At 41.1% G+C, this 23481-nt stretch overlaps 2 protein-coding genes across 4 annotated transcripts; one reads left to right on the top strand and one right to left on the bottom strand.

Annotated features, from left to right (window-relative positions):
- Window positions 1-208: 208 nt before the first annotated feature.
- Window positions 209-4338, top strand: smx5. The gene is made up of 5 exons (XM_044198230.1): window positions 209-1944; window positions 2144-2211; window positions 2694-2724; window positions 2824-2883; window positions 3803-4338. Exons 1-5 carry the CDS (start codon window positions 1942-1944, stop codon window positions 3926-3928), a joined length of 288 nt encoding a protein of 95 aa, XP_044054165.1. The 5' UTR covers window positions 209-1941; the 3' UTR covers window positions 3929-4338.
- Window positions 4339-5442: 1104 nt separating this feature from the next.
- On the bottom strand, window positions 5443-21552 carry bcl6aa (BCL6A transcription repressor a). Of its 3 annotated transcripts, none has more exons than XM_044198226.1 (10): window positions 20787-21552; window positions 14246-14338; window positions 9930-10101; window positions 9603-9824; window positions 8542-9510; window positions 7931-8112; window positions 7679-7846; window positions 7444-7574; window positions 6945-7082; window positions 5443-6806 (listed from the first exon to the last, which is right to left on the bottom strand). In XM_044198226.1, the coding sequence occupies exons 1-10, from the start codon at window positions 20812-20814 to the stop codon at window positions 6663-6665; spliced, it is 2247 nt and encodes a 748-aa protein (XP_044054161.1). In that variant the 5' UTR covers window positions 20815-21552; the 3' UTR covers window positions 5443-6662. The 3 variants fall into 3 exon arrangements, with proteins under 3 accessions (XP_044054161.1, XP_044054162.1, XP_044054163.1); XM_044198227.1 differs by lacking the exon at window positions 20787-21552 and adding an exon at window positions 18474-18671; XM_044198228.1 differs by lacking the exons at window positions 14246-14338; window positions 20787-21552 and adding an exon at window positions 12470-12601.
- Window positions 21553-23481: the final 1929 nt, after the last annotated feature.

The raw sequence follows: 23481 nt of genomic DNA, 5'->3' as shown, positions 1-23481 counted from the left end.
TATAGCTAACGAATGTTTACCACACAGTATTATCTTGCACAGACGTTGACGTATTTGCCTTGAAGATGTACAATAAATGCTCAAATAAATTTAGATATCAGCTTAAAGCAGCAACAAGGAGTTTTTAACTAGTTATGAACACAGTCTCATTTTAACACTGATGCCTCTAAATGTCCGACATAAGCGAACAAGATTTTTCTTTAGAGAATTTTATTTTTGACGTTATTTTTTGTGGTTATGGCTGATACTGGGGCAGGATCAGCGGAGAGATCAAGTTATGGGATTTGAAAGGATTCAAAACCGATCCTGAATTGGCCCTCTTCCTCCTAGAGAGGTATGTAATATGTCTGCTTTATTTGACTGTACGGTCCATGGAGGTATAGGTCACAGTGGACATCACTGTAATACAGCTGGCTCACAACGTAACATTTTATGTTGGCCTTGCTACCGAGCTGTATCTCGCTGCTGGCTTATTATTCTGAAGACATAACATTACTAGGGAATGTTGATAACTTTAGCTTTCTCACCAAAATTACCATTACCGAGCAACCGAATCCGCTTCCAAAACAAATGCACGTGCTAGGCTAGCCAGATCAAGATCTTTATGACACGAGGCGCGGGAAACACTACCGCTTTTGTCCACAGGGGCCGCAAGAATCAACACAAAATGAAAGATCCTTGTAGTTGCTTTAATTAGACTTTCTTATTTCAGATTTTTCCCACAACCTCATGTCACAATCATTGCCTGTGAAACTGTAATACCTCTTTCGTCTGCGTTATAGATCAATCTAGTACTGCAACACTCCAATCATTTGCTTCCATCTGCTGTTGGCTAAAAGACGTGCATGCAGAGGGAGAATCAGAAGTTATCCAGAAGTTAAAAAATTTTAATCATAGAGAACATTCTACATGATGGTATTGGAGGTATATATAGTCATCAGCTCCTACATTTTCTTATGTTATTTTGTTCAATCACATGTGAGTAAAGCTGAGCTGCACTTTGTTTTCATAGATTGCATAATGGTTGCTGATGTGCATTATCAAGAATTTCCTACGTACTTTTTCTTGAATTCACACATTTTTCCTTTAAATTGAATCAAATTACTATGACTATTACTATTACCCTTATCATTGGTAGCCCAGTCAGTGCTGGTCACATCTTAAGCAGTTCTCTTCCCAGAGAGATAATGTCTAGTACAGTGGTTCCCAACATGGGGGTCGGGACATTTGCCTTCGCTATGCAAAATGTCGTAATTTTTTTTTACATCCCTCCAAGCTTTTCTGTTTGTCATACAAATCACTGGATACGCTTAACTCTTAAGGCCTATGGAAATAACTCAGTTACTTTTTGGTTGACTTGGTTCCAAGCTACAGACATACATTATGTAACCATTGACGATGGGTTGCAAGTAGACATTGTCTCAATTTAAGGGGTCACAAGACTTGGGAAGCACAAGTCTATTAAATCCTAAAGGGTGTAAAGGCCTTTTGTGCCTCTATCGTTTTTCGATCCTGTGCCTCAGGACCAAGCGCCCTGCCGTTTTTCAATATTCCAGTCTGCCAATCAAGAAACTCGCTGACAAGCCCAGCAGGTATCATCAGACCTGAGAAACACTTCAGAATATATCACACAAGACCAACAGATAAACAGCTAGAGAGTCATTCCACTGACTCTATGAGACACTATATTAGATGTTTTACCTCAGAGTGATTGTATAATGCTTTATGGTCACATCGTTTTCTTAACAAGCTACAATAAACCTTTCTCAGGTACTAAAGTTCAATACACTGTATTTCCACACCTGTAAACATTGAGCGCACGTTTGGCTCCCCCATGTGGAGCTGGTCGGTAATTGCACCCTGGTCCGTCGCAGCAATATTACGCAGGGTGTGACACATCATCAACACCAGACGCACTACCATAAGACACCAACAGCAATAATGGTAAGAAATCAATTTGAATATATAAATGTGTTTTCCACTTTACGAATGTCTTATCTGAAGAGCCAGTGAGGCGTTGAATTACTCACAGCTCACGGTATCGCTGCATGTGGTTCAGTTTGCTAGCTATCTGCAGCCTGTATCGTGCTCGACATTTAGCATGCTGCTAACATTAGCCTTGTTGTGTCGTTCTGGTTTTCAGCTTTTCTACTCGTTTTTCAAGTCGCTGGTGGGAAAGGATGTGGTGGTGGAGCTCAAAAACGACTTGAGGTTAGTTGGGTTTTTTTTGTCGCTTAACACTGTTTGATTTAGCCTCCATTAATTAGTCAGTCACAAGACTGCTGTTTGGAGAAGTGGAGGGGGAATGCGAATGATGGAGGCTCAAAAATACATGCTCCAACTTCAGCTTTGGATTGACGTTATATGGGGCAAGGAAAAAGTGCAGTAGCATCATAACATAATAGAAACATCTTGCAATTAAATGCAATATAATAATATAATAGAGGCTCAAATTACAAAAGAACTGAATGAACTCCTCTCTGTTGCAGACTCTAATAACTGAACATTATAAGCTTAATTTATTACAGTGGTGTTGTTTTGGATTGTAATATATAACAAGTTATTTTGTCCACCACCTGTATGTCGAGACCACTGGTTCATTCACCTCCACTTTAGTCTTATATGTTTTTGATGTAAGGATGGGAAGTCCATAAATGCCTGTAATCATTTTTATCCATCATCTCTCTTTTCAGCATCTGTGGGACACTTCATTCTGTAGACCAGGTTGGAAATAATGATTTCTTTTATCTTATTTTGAAGCTTTCACATTTTCTGTCAGTTATGACTTCTAATCTTTTGACGTCTCTGACTTGTGTGTTTCAGTACCTGAACATTAAGCTCACAGATATCAGCGTCACTGATCCAGAGAAATATCCACACATGGTAAGTTTAGCTGTCCGAGGTCTCAGGACCCTAATGTTCTGTTTGAGGTCCTGGATATATCCTGGGCCTCTCAGCTCAAAAAAACAAACTTAACATTGTTTTTATCACCTTGATACTTCATGACTTACCCGAATTTTATGAGAATTGCTTATAAACGTGATTTTCAAGTGGCGACGTTTCAGTCTGCTACAGAAAATATTGCATTACTGCTGTTTACGGTCTCAGAGACCTCAGCTGTAAAACACAGTTAAAGACAAAGGGTTTTCTCATATGCCAAATAAGTGTGTATACACACACACACGCCCGCGCGCACATGCACACATATCTGTGTGTTGCGAGTCCCCACACAGCATGTGAGGATCTGTGGGAAACTTAATGACACTCAGATGCAGAGGTCTGTCTGTCCATCCTCTATGTATGCAATATATATATATATATATATATATATATATATATATATATATATATATATATATATATAATCCATAAAAAAGGGATGTATTACAATATACAAAGGGGATATATGTGCGTGTGTGCGTGTGTGCGTGTGTGCGTGTGTGTGTGTGTGTGTTTTATGCATAGCACATAGTGTAACATACAAACATGAAATATTTCCTTATTTGTTGCACCTCCATCAAATTTGCAGGCTGAGTTTGTGGCAAAGGAGAGGGTTGCCACTTCAATACTTTTATACATTTAGGGTTGTAATGAGGTTGTTGTAAGTGGTTGATTTTGCAGTTATTATTATAATACCCCAGTCAATCAATGTCAACGAAACACCCATGAAACTTGTATCCGTTTAATAATATGAGAATAGCATGAAATTCTGTAACGCTTAAATCGGATTTCCAGCGTCTCCAACACTCTGAATGATGATTATCTTCTAACGCCCGCAATGTCTTGTTTTCATTTGCCCCAGCTCTCCGTGAAGAACTGTTTCATCCGTGGATCTGTGGTCCGGTACGTTCAACTACCTGCAGATGAAGTGGACACTCAGCTCCTGCAAGACGCTGCGCGAAAAGAAGCAATGCAGCAGAAGCAGTGATGGACCTGCAGGATGGGCTCTGGTCTGGGGCGGGTGGTGGGGGGGGATTTTTGTGACAGTGAATAATGAGTAGGTTTAAGTTTTGAGTTCTGAGTTAAGTTCATTTAAAGGTGATACAGTTTGTGCAGCTCTTGTAATTAAGCAGTATTGGTCATTTTCTTGTACTTTCACAGAGAATTTAATTGCATTCCTGAAATTAGTGATCAATAATTTGCAAAACAGTAATTATTGGAAATGATCTTCACCTCAGAGGCCGTATAGGAGGCCACGTTTGATACTGTCTTTGTTTTGTTTAAAAGAAATAGAACGGAATACAATTTGGAGCATAGTACAAGCACTGTTGCTTATCTTTAAACATTATAACTTTTGGATTTTTTTATGCCACTTCAAAATAAACTATTTTATTTACATTTTGATCTTGTTATTTTCTTTAGTAGTTTTTCTGTCAGAAGTGTTTCACCTGTTAAAGGTTTTAGTTTTGGCCTTCAAAATTATTGGAGAAACTGAATAAGCTTTATTTTGGAAATGGCTGCATTTATGGGAAATAAAAATGAAAATCCCACGGCGTCATTGTGCTAGCCAAACAAATCAGAATACTGAGATAACTTAAAATACATGCGATAATGGTAAAGCCATGACAGCATGTCGTAGATGCAGCTTAAGTGTTTGTAGATGTGCTGTAGAAGTTGAATACATGTGACATACAACCACTGGGTTATCTGTGCACATCAGTTCAGAACAAGCATCTTGTACGGCGCTACTGCTGCGCTTAGTCTTAGTTTTCTGCTGTATGTTGTTGTAGCTGCAGTTTCCCAGTAGGATCGTTTAAAGCCGACTTTGTAACTTTTGAAAGATGAAATAACATTTCTTTTTTTCTCGTCCAAACCAAAAGTCGAATTCATTGGCAGTAAAACGCACCCTGGCTCAGATCGACACGCCCAGTTTTGTTGCTGCTACAGCCTTACTTGGTCTGGAAGCTAATGTCAGCAAACTTCAGACAGATATTGCTGTGTATCTGACAGTACTGACTCATTTCTGACTTTGAGTTTTACCGTTTACAGTTATCCTTTAATTGTCACTCGTGGCCACAGTGGCTGTTGGTCAGCCAAAATTGCATGGGCTGGCTTTAATTTTTATCTTACAAAGGACTGAAGGTGTGGTGGTTGGGTTGTTAACCTTTTTTAAGATGTTTTGAGGCTTGTTAGTACAGTTTATAGGAGCGTGAGCACAAACCATTTCCCCACAGTGTTAACAGTAATGTTGATAAGTCACTGGGTAGTTTTCCCTTCCCTTCCTGCAGTATTTACAGCTCTTTTTAAGAGCGAAGGGAGGAGTATGTGACAGATTTGGATTTTGAAAGATGGCAGGATGCAGTTCTTTCCTGGGATTCAGTTTTTGTCGACATAAAGTCAAATCAAGCTGTATAGGTTCTCTTTTTTTTGTTGCAGAACATCTCTTTTTAGTTGCTATTTACAATAAAAGGAGATACAGTACAGAAAAATGGTAAAACTGTATCCAATGTCATTTCTCACTTTAATAGGACAAACTCAATCTGGTGTTAATACATAGAAATCCAGTACCTTTATTTTACATTCATACATCTATAACATTGTACAATAGTTTTAATGCAGTTAAAAAAGCCCAATCCAAAAACAAGTCCTGAAGATTTACAATGATGAATTTGCATGTTTTAAGGTTGGTGACAAGCATTTAAAAATATATACACACACACTCACACACACACACACACACACAGGGATCTAGGACTCAAGTGTCCTTGAGTTGTACCTTAACAGGGCTGGGCTGAATGGAGAAGAATTCAGTCACCATAGAGAAAGGCACATTGAATACACAGTGTATGTACAAACAAAAACCTTGACACTTACACAACTTTACTGTAGGATCTAGAACAATGACCAAAACTGTAAACCTTCACTTATGGATAACAAATTAACAAAACCAAAAGTCACATCTATACAAATACGTTTGAAGCAAAATATTTTCTTGGTCATACCAAAGCAGTACCTTGAAACGCAGTTCAACACTTAGATTGGCTCTGCCAGCAGAGAGCAATCCCACAGATATAATTACACAATATGTCACAATATTTATGCAGTTGCCCACTTCATGTGCGCTGACAACTGGCAACGGTAAGAGAGTACCTCATGTAAATCCTCATCAGACAGCAGCAGTCATCTGATATGTTTTAGACTAAATCCAATTACAATGTCATTTTTTCCCCCCTCTTCACATGAATATGGCAACTTGTCATGGTGCAACATGTACGTACATCTACATAAAAATGTATAGACAACTCTATACAGCCGCAAATCTTGTTATCTTAAAATATATGTACCACCCGTCAATCAAAATGTTCAATACTTTCAGAAAAGTAAGTTCTCTGATATAAAATACTGTATTTTCAAAAAACTGATTGTTTACATTCCATCCTTCTCAACAAAATAAAGCTTTATATACGTACCTTCAAAGCTTAGAAACACTTCCAACATACATATATATATTTATATCTATATAGAAACAATAAAGTGACTAAGATGCCATATGTGGCTCTATGTTCACATGTAGTGGAAACCCGTTTAGAATGGCGTACACAGCCAATTTATTTGTCTAATAAACACAGTGTGGCACTACAATTTTGGATGATTGTACAAGTTGGGGTCTTTAAATGCCAAGGTCAAGATTGCCTCCATTAAAACTGTTCCTTTCTTCCAGTTCAGCATGCCTTTGTCAAGTCAGTAGGCATGTCTACCGTTGACATCCGGTACTGGATCTTTGTGTTAGTGATGGCGCCGTGCTTCTGTCGAAGATGCAGCCGAAGCTGACTCTTGTGGCGGAAGTGCAAGTTGCATTTCTCACACTGAAAAGGAAAGCGGCGGAACATTATCTTAAGGCATTTTACTGTCTTGTAACATCTTAAATTTGATTCAGAAGAAGGTTAGTTTATTGTATGATTTGGTCACTTTTTAAGAAGCGAAATACAGTTATGTCAACCTACATGATAGGGCTTTTCTCCTGTGTGTATACGCAGGTGGCTCTTCAACGTCTGCAGGTGACGGAAGCGCGTTCCACAGATCTCACACGGATATGGCTTCTCACCCGTGTGGATCAACACGTGGGCACGGAGATGAGCAACCTGAAACGTGAACAAAAAACATAAACACATACAGCTCGAATCAAACCAGCATGACTGATGAAAACAACATTGGAACCAATGCAAACTATTATCTGGGAATGAGTTAGCAAATCCTTTTGCACAGACACGCTTTTATGAAACTTTTCAGACAGCACACGTATTAGTATACATTGTGTAAAAGCCAAAAACACCCTTATGGATGTTTTCCCTTGTTATTATGGGTACTTCTGTGAAGCTGAAAATAACTATACCCACACACAGTTACAGTTCAGACTTGAGTATTAGTGCTATTACACACAATGGAAAGGGAAAATGTTTAACATAAGGCCAGATGTGGATTTTCATGTAAGGCTGTTATTACCTGTACAAAACGAGCTCCACACGTCTCACATTTGTATGGCTTCTCTCCTGAGTGGATGCGAGTGTGAGTCTTGAGGTTAGCTGGTCTGTTAAACTGAGCGCCGCAGATATTACAGCGATACGGCTTCTCTCCTGAAAACAGGAAATCGGGGTGGAGAAAAAAAAAAAAACCCATAAGAATTCAGAAGCAAAGGAGCGTAGACTTGACAGACAATAAGTGAATCTGTTAGATGTACCTGTGTGGACAGTCTTGTGGCTGGCAAGGTTGCCCTTGTAGCGGAAAGCGGCCTGGCAGCGGTCACACTTGTATGGCTTGTCGCTGTGTACTTGAAGCATGTGTTGTTTCAGCGCTTCGTCTTCAGCAAACTTGGAGTCACATTCATTACAGAAGAATGTACCGTTTTCTGTTCAGGAGAAATCATAGTAGAAGTTAACCTCTAGCAAATAATGTGTTTGTCACTGACATTTAATATCCGTCATAAACTCACCACAACTGGAGTCTGAGTATTCTGAGTGCAGCTCTGACATGTCCTCTGTTAGACGGGACCTGGAGGTGTTGGGACAGACTTCTGAGTGCTGCGGGGACGGGGAGCCGCAGGATGAGCAGTTCAGGCGGCTCAAGTAGTGTGGAGGGTGGCTGTCACCGTTCCTCAGTGAGCCCTCAAGCGCACTACAGACAAAAATACAAATGCTTCAAGTCAGACGGAAACAAATACTTGAAAACAGGCGGAAAGGAATACTTCAAATGAAACGCAATTCCAAGCTAAAATTCCTAAAATTATCCTGGTGAACGTCCAAAATCCAGAACTGTAAATCTTAATTCAACCCTGGTTTGTTTTAAGGAATAAGACATAAAGGCAATAATGAACGTTCAGCTTTCTGAGGCACACTGGATAACTGGATTATAGAAAACAAAAGTATAAATAACGCAGAAAAAAAAACCATTGGCCATAAAATCCTCTGCTCATATCTTCCCACATTACCTTGAAATCCTCCCAGTGCGTCATACTAATTGATTCACATGTCAATATTACATTTTCTTGTGGCACTTAAGCAAAATATGCAGCTATGTGTTTGAAAAAACAAAACAAAAACGTACTTGTTAATGATGTTGTTGAGACGACTAGCCTGGGGCACAGGTAGGTCCTCGCTGTGATCGTTGCTCTTGCTTGTGGTTTGTGGGTCGAGGTTCTCTGAGTCGCTGGGGTGGAGGTAGGGTTGCAGGCCAAGGCGCTGAGGTGAACGGAGCCCGGGATCCCGCAGCCCCGCCTCCTCTTCCTTAGCACTCTGATTCAGCACAATGAATTTGTACTTCTTCCAGTTGCGTGCTTTGGGGTCCTGCGTGCCTTGCGGGGCTTGCGCTCCGACGGCTTGGGAGAGGCCGGCGTTCTTGCTGCTGCTGGACTCTGTTGGGGAGTTGGGCTGGCAGTCTGATTTGAGGGGGCTCTGCGGGCTGCTCATGAGGCTCTTGCGTCCGGCGGAGGAGATTCCAAGAGGGTAGTGCTGATGGATCAGGTCTTCCTCTGCCTGGGGAGCGTGATCTTTGCCCGAGTCTTTCTGGTGCTCGAGGGTCAACACAGGAAACGCACGCTTCCTTGTGCCGAGAGCGATAGACTGGCTAACCCCCTCGTGGCTTTCCTTCCTCATCTCGTCGTCTCTCCCTACCTCCCTGGAAGCGTAGGTGGTGGAGTGAATCATGCTGGAGGAGCTAGTGCCAACTGCCCTGGTGTATTCTGCCCTGATGATGTTGGCGCTGTCATGCGGGGAACAATGCTTGTGGTGGATACCACTCTTAGAGAGGTCAGCAAAAGCATTTTTGGCGTCAGTCAGCTTGCAGAGAGGGAAAGGGAATCCTGGCATGGGAAACTGCCCATAGAGATGGTAGTTGCTGGGGGTGCCTACCCCGTTGAACATATTTGAGCCGTAGGGCCTGCCATCCCTGAATGGAGCTACGCGTCCGTGCAAACTGTCAACAACAACATCATGCGGCCGGTAAGCATGGACATCCTGAGGTAAAACCAAGGGACTGACCAAAAACTCATCTCTGGGCAGCTTGGCAGACGGATCACTGTGAAAAGAACGAGAAGGTAAAAAAAAAGATGCCAGATGCTGATAATGATGAATTCGACTGATTTGTAAATGGAACCTGGTCATACCAACCTGGATTTGATGAATCTGTGGCAGGTGTCCACAACATGGTCCATCTGCAGGTAGATGGCTGTGTTCATGATCGCCATAATCAGACTCTCCTTTAGTGTGAGACGGGAGGTGTACATAAACTCCAGCAGGATGGCAAAGCCCTCTGGGTCCACCTTTGGGTCCAGACTGATAGCATTAAGGTTGCACTTGTGGGAGTCAGTAAAGATGGCGTAAAACAGCCCACTGCAGCCATGTAAAAGAAGAAGAAATACAGACAGAGGGTACAAAGATTAGTCGCTTCATCGTCAAACTGGAGCAGAAGTATTGGCTCATATAACTAACACACACCTGCAAGCCATGAGAACGGTCTTGTGTGCACGAAACTGCTGTCTGTTAACCAAGATAGTGACATCTGTGAGAATATCTCTGCTACGCAGTCGATTCAGGTTGAGCAGGACATCACTCGCATGGCGAGTGAATTGTATGCAGCTGTCTGCTGCGCAAGCCATTTTGTCAAGTTCTGCAAACAGAAAAAAAGAACATAAACGTTATTTCACTAAATAAATAGTACCGTGGTGAGTTTATTTTACTGGTATGCCACAATTCACCCCGGTGTTGTAAGGCTGAACTACAGGTAATCTTTAAGTAAATGAACTGGGCTGAAATTATTTATGATCCTCACAAGGTCTTTATCAGTGGCAGACTAACAGATACAGCCGTTCCTCCAGAAGGCGGCGCCATTTATTAAATAAACATTGTCTAGACATTTAAATTTCTACCTTTGGAATCATTTCTCTCCCCCTCACTTTATCTCTCTTTCTGAAACCAATGATTGACAAGTTAATGTAACAAAAGATGATGAAGGAAGGGTAGACAAAAGTAATCATAATATTCTGTAATAACGGTCTCTCCCCCCCCCCCCCCCTTTTTTTTCGGAAATACAAAAATGAGTCGGTTGAACACTGACTGATTCATTTAAAATAGCACATATGTAAATGATTAACACCATTAGATGTCCTCAGCATTATTATGAAAATCTATTGGCGGTTTTATGAAACATTTATCAGAATGAGCATGCACTCGCTCTGTCCACTTATTTCTCTGCATTAAATCTAACGGAGAAAAGTTCAGTGTGTCGGATTTTACATACAGTTCATATGAACAAGCTGATAAAATAAGGAAAATACTGTCAGCAAGCAGCTCACTTCTCACTGAAAACTTTTTTTTTCCTCATACACACACACACACACACACACACACACACACACACACACACACACACACACACAAAACATCCAAACTATGAATTTTAATTTCAACCGCAAGATGTCCTCGCCATGACTGAATCTTCAAAACAAGCCGGTGCAGCTGACAAGGTTGTACAAGTACCAGTTTTCCTATAATAAACTCTGTGACAGCGTGTTGCTGTGAAGCAGCAGCGCTCTGAATTCTCTTTGCTTTGGACAGCGTGATGTAGCGCATTTCTGGGTCAATTAGCCTACTTTATCGGAGGGAAAACTAATATTTAATTAAGTCGAGGCAGAAGTGGCTTTATAACACGCACGCGGATTTATGACAGTATCTTAAACTCAATGTCAAGACTGAAGTCTGTAACTGGACACGTCCGAAAATAGGACCAGAACAGAATGCAGCCTAAATAGTAGTCTAAATAAATAGACCTCTGTTCAAAAGGTGGTGACCTCTAAACGGCGACAAACAACCAGCAGACTCATGTAAACACAATTAACCACATTTTCAGAAAATGTATTATGAGGACTAAAACTATATAACTTCAGTCAATCTGCTTTATTGTAGTGTGTTAATTAAAATGACAGCACACAGATTTTTGTCAGCCCAAAACGTAGCCTAGGTCCTCAAATCTCAGATTTATAATATTTTCATATTATTTTATGGTCCTACACATGGTCTAATTGTAACTGTTCCTGAGCATAAACAGCATACTGTCTAAGCGAAACTCCCAGTCCGTGACAGAAATGAGGCAACACTTTGCAGGAAAGCTGAAGCCAACTCTGTGCGCATCTCAGTAAAACCTTTCAACTTGGTGTAACGTTAGTTATGAGGGCTAGCGCATCACGCAGCGCAGTGTCACAGTGGAAACATAAGAGACAACTTGGTGCGACGACGTGTCTTGTAGCCTCTGCCGTGGAAAATACATACACCCATCAACACCAATTTTCCGCTACAATGTTACGGTAACAGAAGGGCTCGTTCGGCGCAGCCTTTTGCGCTCCGTTAGAGCATATTACCGTCGGAGCGACCGCGAAGTAAAAATATCCTGAACCTGAGGCAGCCATGCTGTCAGCAAAGTTCGTCTGACAGCGCGCGAGCCGCCGCCACACTGTGTTGACACTTGAACGCATAAAGTAGGCTAGCATTAAATCAGAGCGCATTTAAAGCCGAAGCTGCGCTGACACTGTTAACACAGACAACTATGTCCACCCGAGAACCATGTACTGGAACCCGGGTTCTGGACAGCCTTTACACAGCTCAAAATCCTCATTTTCTTCGGTGTAGCCCGAGCGTTATTACAGCTTTACAACACGACTCTGTCAGTGCGGTATGGGAAGCTACAGCGGAGGCAGGCTGCCGTCTGCCCCGCTGCTTCAAAGCGACCAGCTATTACAGCGCAGCGCCGAGGCAGATGATCTGTCAGGAGAGCGGCGCACTGCCTGTCACTGCAGCCACTTCAGAGTTTCGACTCTGCGCTGTTACAAACTGCCAGCAGACAACAGTCGCACACAGCCCCTGGCATCACAAACACTTAAAACAGCACAAATGGACAAATAGCTATGTCTAAAACATCAGCAATACACAGTAGAAAACAACTTCGCGCCAAATTAGAGGAAAAAAGGAATTTAAAAAATCACCTGGTAGCGCTTTCCTAGAAACTTCTTGCATCACCACTTCTAAGAACCCCAGTTCTAAGAATCAGACGAGCTCAATTCTCGGAATTTGAGCCCGAGACCGTACCACTTTCCCGGGGCAGGGGAGAGACGTTTTTTTCCTTGTGGTGAAAGTAACTTATTTTGAAATCGGTTATTCTAACACATATTGAGCATAGTCATTTTTACAGTAGGCACAGCATAATCCCAGTGTTTGAATGAGTGCAAAAAGAAGCATTATTTTGTAAAATAATGCAGGAAATTGTTTCATAGTGATCCAAACCCCCCTGCTTTTGGTTGAATCCACAGTCACAGGACGTCGAGTCTGCGACGTCACCAGTTACTTAAACCCAGCCCCCTAAATTCTCAGAACTAATTTATATTCCATGATTTAAGCAATGTACCGTTTCTCTGCCTGTCGTCGCATATAACACACAGACCCTACATGTGCAGCACACAGACCGACATCTTAATTAGGCCCATGCGGACAGGTCGATGTGACAGGCTTGACTCTTTTTCTTTTAGCCAGCTTTCCTGCAGGTATGCTGACTTCATATATGGACAATGCTGCGAATCACCGTCGGGGGTTAGTTGAAAAAGGAAAGCTTTAACAGATGTATTATTCATAGGTCTATAGGCAGTCTGCTGTGGATGTGATTGTTAATTTCAGTTCATGTCAGTGCATGGTCGAACTGGCACTTGTTAGGTCGAGTTTCGTATTCTCATCAGAACGGTTTAAAACATTCGCTTTCTAACTGTTGTTGTGTTAAAGCGACTGTGCTGATTGTAGATGCGATCTGCAGTGTATTAACTTCATGCTTACATAGAAAACTTGTTGCATGGAAGCGAGCGCATCGCCAGTCTAAAAGCGTGGCACGAGGATGTAAGAGTGGATGCATACAGCTATGTGAATGCGGCCAACCCTTGATTATAATTCAAAACCAGGCAGATGTGTTTGATGCTTAGAGGATCAGCCTAATGTTTAAAATGCCATGAGACTACTGTAGGCTCCACATTGTGAAGGTTTATGTAAAGGTCAGGTCTCGGTGTGTTTGGTGCTATAATATTATATATACCTGTGTAACTCTATTGGACTGCTCAGCAGGCTCTATCCTCCTCCTCAAAGCACACTTCAGACAGACTTCAGCCTCTTGTTATGCCGATGTCTTAACTTTGAAAATGTCCCTGAAAAAAATATCTTTGATTGGATAACTGATTAATTGGAAGGGGAGGATGCCTGTGAAATTGTCCCTGTCAGGTGATGTGCACACTTACAACAAAAACATTGCTCATTGAAATGCAAAGTGAAAGATTCCTGGAAAATTAATTGAATGCATTGCTGTGGTTTTTTTTTTTTGGTTTTTTTTTTCCTTTTCTCCTACCATTTAATTTAAGGCATGTGTGCTCCCCGTTGCATCATTTCTCAGAGTTGGGCAAGAATAAACGCAGTGTTTTTTACTTCTCAGCTTACTAGTGTTGTGTTTTACTTCATGCGCTTTTACTTTACCAGCCAGGCTTCTGTATAAATGGATGGCATCGACGAGAAGTTGAACAGTGACGTTTGTTTTATCCCTGCATGCAGATGAGAACTGGTGTGAATTTACCAGTTAATAGATGGTTTATGATGCTTGGTTGGGTGGGAGGGTGGGGTGGGGTGGGAGGGTGGGGTGGGGTGGGAGGGTGGGGGCTGTCACATATAGCTGTGTGACAAAAGTTGTATTAATTTCATGAGTGGGCAAGCATTTACTGTCAGTGACTCACCTTGGAAACTTTGTTTGTGGTGATTCCAAACCACGGATTCCCCGTCTTTTCTCGTCCTGTTCATTCCTTGGCACAGGAGGAGCATTTGCTGAGCTGAGAAGACATGACAAAGACAAGTTTATCAAATTAATTAGAAGATATATTAGTTTGCATGACAACAGTGAACGTGTTGACTCAGTTATGTATAACTCTTTTCAAAATATGTCATTTATCTTCAGTAGTTTTAATATTACAAAATAACACACAGAATCCCTAGTCAGATTTAAATGCTTTGGTGGCACTATATCAAATATTTGAACGATTAAGTTGATATTCATATTGTGAAGATCAGTGGGCAAACAAAGATTGAAGCATGAGTCAGTTATTAATGTTGATAATCAGTAAACACAGCACATGCCATGTTGGAACATACAGCCTTGTCATATTTTGGTAAACTAACCAGATTTAGACTTTAAAGACCTCGCTCCTTCTCTACACCTACTGATGGATATTGACTGATTAAATACTTTATAAAGTCTTTGAGGAATGTCTTGTAAATTTCTCACGATGTAATTCTCTTGTTTTGATGACGATGAAGATGAACGGAGAAGTGTAAAATACATTTCAAGCTAAGATTATCTTGATTTTCATGTAAAAATGAAAAACATGGAGATGTTTCCCTCGTTTTCCACACGACACATTTTTGAGAGAGCTCTAAAAGAACATACCACAGTCATTACACAATAATGAGGTTTAATTGACATCAGGCACATTTGAGCAACCAGTTACCTTTTGCCATTCAGTGTACAGCAGACTGTGTTATACCATCCAAATGAATCAGACGCAGCACCTTTCTTTTCTTTTTTGTTTAACCCTTTATGTGGTGGCACACTCCACTGTGTTGTAACTGACACGTCCCTGTGGATTGCCCGCGCATCCGCCCATCTGGATCCGGCATCCCACTAAAAAAAAAAAAACACTCCAGGTGTTCACAAACCATTGGGGAGAAAAAAACAAAGTCTCCAAAATAATTAAGACGCACGCTTTTACAGCAATCTCCGATTCAGCACTGCCAAATAAAGACTATCTTGAGCTCCAAACAAAGAGCAGCGTCAACTTTATTTCAATCCACTTGGGGGATGTTTAAGGCGCTCCAGCACAGTTATGCATAATGCACGGCCATAAAGCATCCAGGAGTTAGGAGAGAGATGTGTAATTTACCGAGGCCTCATGCTGTGCCCAGCTATAGAAGGATGAGATAATTACTGCAAATCCTTGGCAAACTTTTACTCAACCAATTCCAAGCAAAAATAAATGACCCACTTACAGAGGACAGAGAAAGAGTGCAGGGTAGCTGATCAATATCCCCCCCGTCTGACCCGATAGGAATGACACACAGGGCACATTGTCTCATTATGAACAGTGTATCGGTTAATCCTTGATCTCCATTCAGGCTGTATAATTAAACAACGGGTCATGACGTTAGGGTCTTCATCTCTTTGTCTAGGCGGCACGCTGCTCAGAAACAATCACAGCCGAAGCAGGTTGTGACAGCGATTCAAGTCTGGCCGGCCAGTAACAGCTGCACATTAAAAAAAAAATATTGTACACTTCTGACACAGTGTGAAACATCTCCAAGCCGTATCATTGCCTACACTTGGTGCATGATAGGTCATTGAATAGAAATGCCCACTGACAAAAGCCTGAGGCCCGGAGGTTGCCTCACTTCATTTTTTCATAAACTGCACACTTTTGTCTCGTTTCACAGCAAATTTCTGCCAACTTCAGTGTTCATTGTCAGCAAAGATGTGAGTGTGGAGTTTTGTTCTGAGAGGCATGATGCAACCAAGCTGTAACACCAAACAGATAATGCTGTTAGCTACAGAGGTCTTTTTAGTTCCTTTCTTTAAAAGAATTTCTTTTTATATTGTTAAGTTTCACTTTTTTAACTCCATGCATCCCAGAAGCATTTTTTCTTCTTTTGTCCACAACAAAGTCGCCCTTTGTCAAACACCATTCCTACGGCAGGTGTGAATTGTGATAGGGCTACCAGTGTGTCTATAAAAAGATTTGCTCTTCTAGTCAAGTCGTATGTAGCTATACTTTTTCCTTGATCGTCTATTTGAGCAGATCATTGAAAACATATGACATGCATAATTTATCACGTCAGTTAAAACACGACGTGTGATAAAAAAAAAGAAAAGATGATGCCACTTCAAAAGCTTTTCTGTGCAGGTAATGATGAGCGCAGTTCACTGGGAAGCTTTCCTCTTTTTAAATTAACAGACAAGTCATATTCTGACATGAAATCATGTCTGTTTGCAACAATGCTGCTGCGTGTCTCTGCACTCACACACTGCAGGCTGAAAGTTGTCTTTCATCCCACTTGACAAGGTTAAACACACACGGGAAGATTACCAGCTGTACAAAATAATAGAGATAAGGAGCTCACAGAGGTTCACACTTATCTAAAAGGAGTCCCTTGACTATCTGTGCTGTTGTTACTATAATTGATATGAACATTTTGGCAGTACACTCTATTTAGATTGTTTCAAATGGTTTCCCTCTTCCTTAATACTTTAATAGTGTGCTCAAAAGTTATGCATGTACTGTAAAGCAGCAACAACAGAACAAGTACTCCAGTGGTCAATAACGAGGCACCCTGGACACGAAAAAGCTTTGTTAAAGACCGTTTTATTCTGCTTTATCAGTTATTTTTAAAAAGAAAATACACACACGCATACCAAAAAAAACCCCAAAACTTTGGAGTAAGTTTCTGCAGTGTGCCTGTGTGGATAACCTTGAGTTCACTAGCTTGCCTGTGCAAGCTACATGCTAAGGTTATAGTCAGAGCAGAGGCGTGTTAGTGGGCTAGAATTCCAATTTAGTCAAATCAAAGCATGTAGATTCAGGACTTTCTCAAGGCCAGCTGAGAGGAGCTAGGAATGCAGCCTGCAGAGTCGAACTTGATGGAATTTTCCACGCATACCAGAAACAGTTCCTTGCCAGTGTGCCATCTGCTGGATGATGGGTCAGTTACTTCCACAAAACATGAGGATATACAGTATAGTACAAGTAATAGCTAGCATCCGTGCAAATCTTCACAATCTGAGTGTTTGCTCTGTCTTCCTCTTTTCTCTCACATGCCCAGGGCTGCAAAATACAGGAGTTCCAAGAGCACACACACAATTTGGGACAACTTCTGCACAGATTAGTTTCAAAGCCTTTTTATGTGTCTCTACATGGATTCAGTTTGGTATTTTAACAGTGGTATCCACTCTCAGTGATAGGGAGCTTTAGTGCAGAAATTGAAATGGTAAACAAGTGGGTCTTATTTCTTTGCACCACCCTCAGTAATGATCCAATAAGAATCATCTGTCTGAATATACCCCCTTTCCTGCACTGCTGTCACAACACCTATTGGTTAGTATCGAGCTGCAGATCTTGATATGGTGGGTGTGTGTTGGAAATGTTGCGAGGCTCCTTCCTCAAATCACAGAATTGTTTTGCTTGTATTTTATATTTGCATTCTCCTGCTTACAAATATACTCATACTGTGCAGCAGTGAGGTACTAACTTAGCAAGCTAACAGAGAAGTCGAAATAGTTAGTTAAAAATAATGGATAAATTTGTTAAACCGTTAGCTAATAAAACATAAACATTTGAAATGATTAGGTAAAAGTAACAGATAAACTGTTGAAAGTGATAACATTAGGTAAAAGTAATGGATAAATGGTTGAAAGATCCAGCTTCTGCCACTCCAAGCAGTAGTAGTAAGAATGCAAACTTGACCAAACTGACCTAAATATTGACAATTCAATTGTGTTAAAAATGATTATATCCACTTTTTGTAGTGTTACTTTACATCCACGTTAAATGCAACTGAAAAGAAAACGTTTGGACAACTAAGGGTGGTGTTGATGAAGGGGTATTTAAAGTCTGATAGGGATGTTGGAGTACCTCAGATAAAAAAGTCGGATCTATGAAAAATGCCAGCTTAGACTGAACATGATTGCGACATTGTCTAGGAACGGCATCCAGTCTCAGATCACCACTGATACACTTTAGGAGTGGCAAATACAAACCGAATTTCATGCAAAACAAAGGTTATAGTGACGTAAACGATCAAAGCCCAAATTGGCTAAACCAGTTTGAATTCTTTGTTTTGCATTATGTACTGTACTGATTGCTCACAAGCACGTAGAAATACAACTGAAGAGTGAACACTGTTTTGTTATTAGGGACTCACCTCTCATGTCATTCCCCCAGTTAACTGTTGCAGCTCTCTACTTGCTGTTTCTCTCTCTCTTTTGCCCCAGCACTCCGTCATGCTGTCGCCCAATTTTGCTTTCAACTATCAAATTCTCCTGTATTACATTTCTCCCACTGCCAGGTCAAAGTAGCTGCCTGTATCTAATGCCAACAGCTGATACTGGTCTACAGAGCTGGTTAAACAGGAACTACACACACCTAGCTCCAGGCCACGGTTCAACAAGAACCACGCACAAAGCAGCAACAGTGCACTGAGCACATCCACCACCCCAGCTCTCCGTCACCACAATGTGAATGTAATCCTGGGTAAAGCATTGTCACATTTCTTAATAAACATGTATATTTTCCTAATTTCCTCACATCCAAACGAGCTCTAGATTAGTTTACATCATTTCAGTTCATGAGAACATGGCGTTAGCCCTCAGTATGTTTTGGTAGAGATTCCATCTGCATCAAATGTTCGCAGCCTACATTAGTATATAGGTGTATTTTCATGTCAGCTTTTTTTGGTTTCCTCCAGCCAAAGCGGTAAATGGTTTTAAATCCAACATGGAAACATGGGATTGGCGAGGATGAAAGCAATCCCACCAAGCCCCAGAAGTCAAGTGCTTTGCCAAAAAAATAAAAAAATACCCCCTCAAACTCTGGGTACTGATATGGATTGAAGAAGAGATGATTCCAGCATTTTTATAAAATATCAAGAAAAATATATGCATAATACATTAAATGCACATGTACATTTAAATTGTTAATTTGCAAAGAAAGTTTATAATTTAAAAAAAGAAATGCCATGTCCTTTTCCTTTTTTTAATCCAATTTCTGAATAATCTATGTTAGTTTTGCTTAAAATGTATTATTTCTGATTGAATTTTCGCATGAAACTGACTTTGTCTTGGCAGCGCCTACACCCTTATTGCAGTTAATACATGAAGCCAGACAGTGCTGTCTCCTAAATTCTGGAAAACCTCCCACTCTTTTTGTTTGCTAGAAACAAATCAACTCATATAACCATCAGGCCTCATTAATCTGCATTTATGTGCGTTTGAAATGAAGAAATGAACCTATTTTTGATAACAATTTATAATGTATCATAGTTAACTGCCACTGTATCCTTCAGTGCTTTCATTAAAAGTATCTCTGAAGCCCAGGAAATGCCAGGTGGAAGTGCTGATGCAAGAAAACAGAGTGACACCTCCTGTGCTCAACACGTTCGCATAATTGTTATCTGTTCTACATCACAGAGGCAGACACTGTTGATATCTGCTGCACTCTGAAATATTTTGTGCTTTGCATGCATGGGACTGATAGTATCACATGTGAATTTAACAGAAATTCAACCAACCAAATTTCACCAACCATAGTATAGATTGCACTGTGCATTAACGATATGTTAGCTGTAAATTCAAACACTCAAAAAGGGTTCAGTGAGCTTGTATGTCAAAACCTTTTTATGTGTTACGAAGACTTTTGATGGTAAAAAGTCCTTTTTTGACATAGGTTTCCCTGAAACACTAAACTTTGTTTTCAGTGTATTTTGTGCAGATGTGGAAAGATTCTCGAAGGGTACAACTTACGTGAAAATCAAAAGTGAATCACAAAGGCCTCTCAAATCACTCAGATCCTATCTTGGCTCACATTAAATGTCTATTTTACATGTTTTTACATACTGTAGATAAAGCAGTGAAGACAATATTTATTGCATCCGGTACTCCCATTTGCTTATCAGATGACAGTTGTTTTATCGTGACCCGTGTCTTCTGTGTGTCCTTTAATGTTACTTTGCATGCTCGCTCGTGTTAATGCTGTGACTGAGCAAGTGATTCGGCAGCGTGTTGATCTGAGCTCTGAGATTAGCTGACCACCATAAAAGCAGTATGGAAATATACATATATATATTCAATGCAGGCGTTAGAGAGCCAGTGCTTCTGGTCTTTGTTTTCTGCTCATCCTGTGGAGGTGTGTAGAACTGATGTTTCTACAGACTTCAGACTGGTTGTAGTTAAAAAAAGGGAAATTAATTTATTTAAGGTTCATCTGTCTTATTTCAGAAGTGAAATTACACGTAGATGCACATCTGTTCATTCAGTTTGCTCATGCAAGACAAAAGAATGTGAACAATTTCATGACCAATGAAATTTATATTTTTTAATACAAGGAAGGTTTGCTAAGAATGCATTCTCTTCTGCAGCAACACTGTGCTCCACATTCATTTATCTTGCCAGCATTGAAATATTGTCATTGTAACTTGAGCAGATGTTGAGAAATGAAGAAAAGAAGAAAGAAGTCTCACCTTTTTTCTGCTGGAAGGAGTGAGGCATGATGGGATCTGTAGTGGGAATCAGGAAGCAGTGCTGAGCCTTGAATTCAAAGCTGTGAGCCCAGTTCAGAAAACGAAGGGGCCTCTTCTGCAGTTCCAAAAGTCTTTTCAGTGGTGCCAGTCACTGAGATCAGTCAACTTTTCTACCTGACAATGCTAAGATCCAGAGCACAGCAAAACACAACCCGCCTTACTGTTTTCACCAGAGTTTTATTTCTCTGGCAAGTAGCTAGATGATCCAGGATGCAGAGTCTGACTAGTGCCCGAGCCGCCCTCTGAGTGGCAGCTAAAGCTGGAGGGATGAAGCTGTCTTCAGTGCAAAAGGGCACAGAATCTGTGTCTCGCGGTGGCGGAGCAGCTCTGGTGAAGCCTCGTGTCTGTCATTGTTCAGCAGGATGGGAACGCTTCTGGAAAGGCGAGCACGGCAGCGGGGCTGAAGTGAGTCAAGTCGACTGAGCACGCTTCATGTTAGTGAAGGTCCACGGGGCATCTCTGGCTCTCTGAGCTGATAGGCCGCCTGCACTCTAGCGTTCATTGATTGTAGCACTCGGTCGCTCCACTTTTCCACGAATGCTAAAACCACGGGGCAGGCTCAGTTTTGGAAGAAAAAAAAAGAAGAGATTAAACAGCCTGTAAAATAATCCCAGTTTTTCTATATATAATTCATTTGGAATGAAGTCTCTAAAATCCCATTAAGCCACAGGAGCACAAACCATACACTAGCAGTGCCTTTAACGTGGAGGAACTCTTGGAGCTCAGGCCATCTGCTGGATCAGGGTTTTTCATATATATACGGCAATGACACATTGTTTTATAAACAGAGCTTTTATACAACAAACATTTCAGTGTCCTAGAGCATTAATCTACCTAAGCTTATCTCAATCCATGGAACTAGATGTTGCTCTTTATAACTTGTCTAGTGGAGGGGGTGTTATTACATCACACCAGCTGTCACTTCAACCTGGCACAGCCAATAGAAAGGTCAGTAATGTGGCTGCCGGAGAGAAAATTAGGGAGGAAAATCCTGAAAACAGTAAAGCAATAATAGGGGAAAAATGCTAACATCAGTGTTACATTTGTTTTGTTTTTTGTAGTGCTGCTACGTGTAATCAAAATAATCATTTTTATTTCTTGGTTGCAAAAGCAAAAACACTTAACACCAGTAATAAAGCACTTTTCTGCACATGAATCCATGGTGGTAATGTAAAAGCGAGAGTATCAGTGAGCACGAGCATCAGTGTGTAATCGTTCTTGACACCTGATGTTGAACTCAGATTAAATGAATACACATGCTGTCTGTGCAGATAAGCTCACCTCAGCGGGTAAGAACTCCCAAAGCTCTTGCTATTAACAGCATTCCATGCTGCACAGCTTTACTGTGTCAGCATCAGGCACTGGGTTGCTTATGAGTGCGGTCATCGTTACAGAAAAATAAGAGATGGATGCATCAGATTGTGCACTTATACGCGAAGAACCCAACATTAGAGGAAAATGAGATATATATGGGTGTTTGACAGATCTGTACAGTGTGTTCATCGCAGCCACGGGATAATCCATTGGATGAGTGGACTAATATTCAGCCAATCCTGCTAAAGCCAAATTAGTCCAACACATTTCCATCATATTTCAGAATAAAGCAGCCCCAACAATCTGAGCTCTTGGGATAGTGACGGCAAATGACCGGTGAGCCCTCAGATCCCTGTGATCCAGGGATAAACTTCTCATGAAGAAGCTTAACCCTCTGAACTGACACACAAATGAAAGCTAACAACAGGTCACACCGCCTCAGAGGAAAACTTTGATTACTGTATTGTCCTCTTACTGTCACCGGCAGCCACAGCGAGGCAGAAAGAACCTGGAGAGAAATAACAATAAAGACATCGAAACTGACTGGAGTCCAATACATCGACCCCCCCCCCTTTCCTCCTCTGTGAGGCTTATAAGAGGACGGCTTCTGTAGAGCAGCGTATGAGTGACCTTAATCATCAGAGGGATATTTGGGGTTTTATTCGGCAGCGATGCATGCAGCCATCACTGTGTTTGACTGGCAGGCATAAAAAATGAGAGGGGGGCAAGGTCGGTTTGCAAAGTGTAATCCATATCATCCCGTTACAGAGGCTGCGCTGCCGTCGGCCCCGGGCCAAACATTTTGATGTTGATAATGATGTCGGATTACGCTGTCATCTGATGTAATTTCGGCCTGCATCAAATTAACAAAAGAGGGATCAACCAAATTCTTTAAAAGGGACACATTTTTCGTTGCAACCTTCTAGATGCAAACTTGATTTCATTTCATGAAGTGTTTATTTTGGGGTTTTTTAGAGTCCAGACAGACTTGTGGTGTGGTGTTTCTGGCTTGGCCTTTCCCTCGGAAATGTAACATGTTAGAGTCACAGCATCCTCACTCTCTACAGCATGCTTTGCAGTGATTCCTATCAGCAGGGTCTGTGAAAAAAACATTGTCTGGCAGTTGAAAACAGTCACCCTGCACTGTCTGAAAAACATTTAATTAAAATGTAGGCCCCAGAGAACATGTGACGTGAGTGATGCAGCCTGAATTTACGGATCATTAATCAATCAATCAATAAATCGATCAATCAGTCAATCTATCCATCTGTATATCTATCTATCAAGTGTGTCAATGTCACTTGAATTGTTTGGATTTGAA

Source organism: Siniperca chuatsi, linkage group LG6 (genome assembly GCF_020085105.1).
Source record: "Siniperca chuatsi isolate FFG_IHB_CAS linkage group LG6, ASM2008510v1, whole genome shotgun sequence".
In the NCBI taxonomy this organism is placed as follows: domain Eukaryota; kingdom Metazoa; phylum Chordata; class Actinopteri; order Centrarchiformes; family Sinipercidae; genus Siniperca; species Siniperca chuatsi.
The sequence above is the reverse complement of the archived record's forward strand: the minus strand, read 5'-3'. Positions and strand labels throughout refer to the sequence as shown.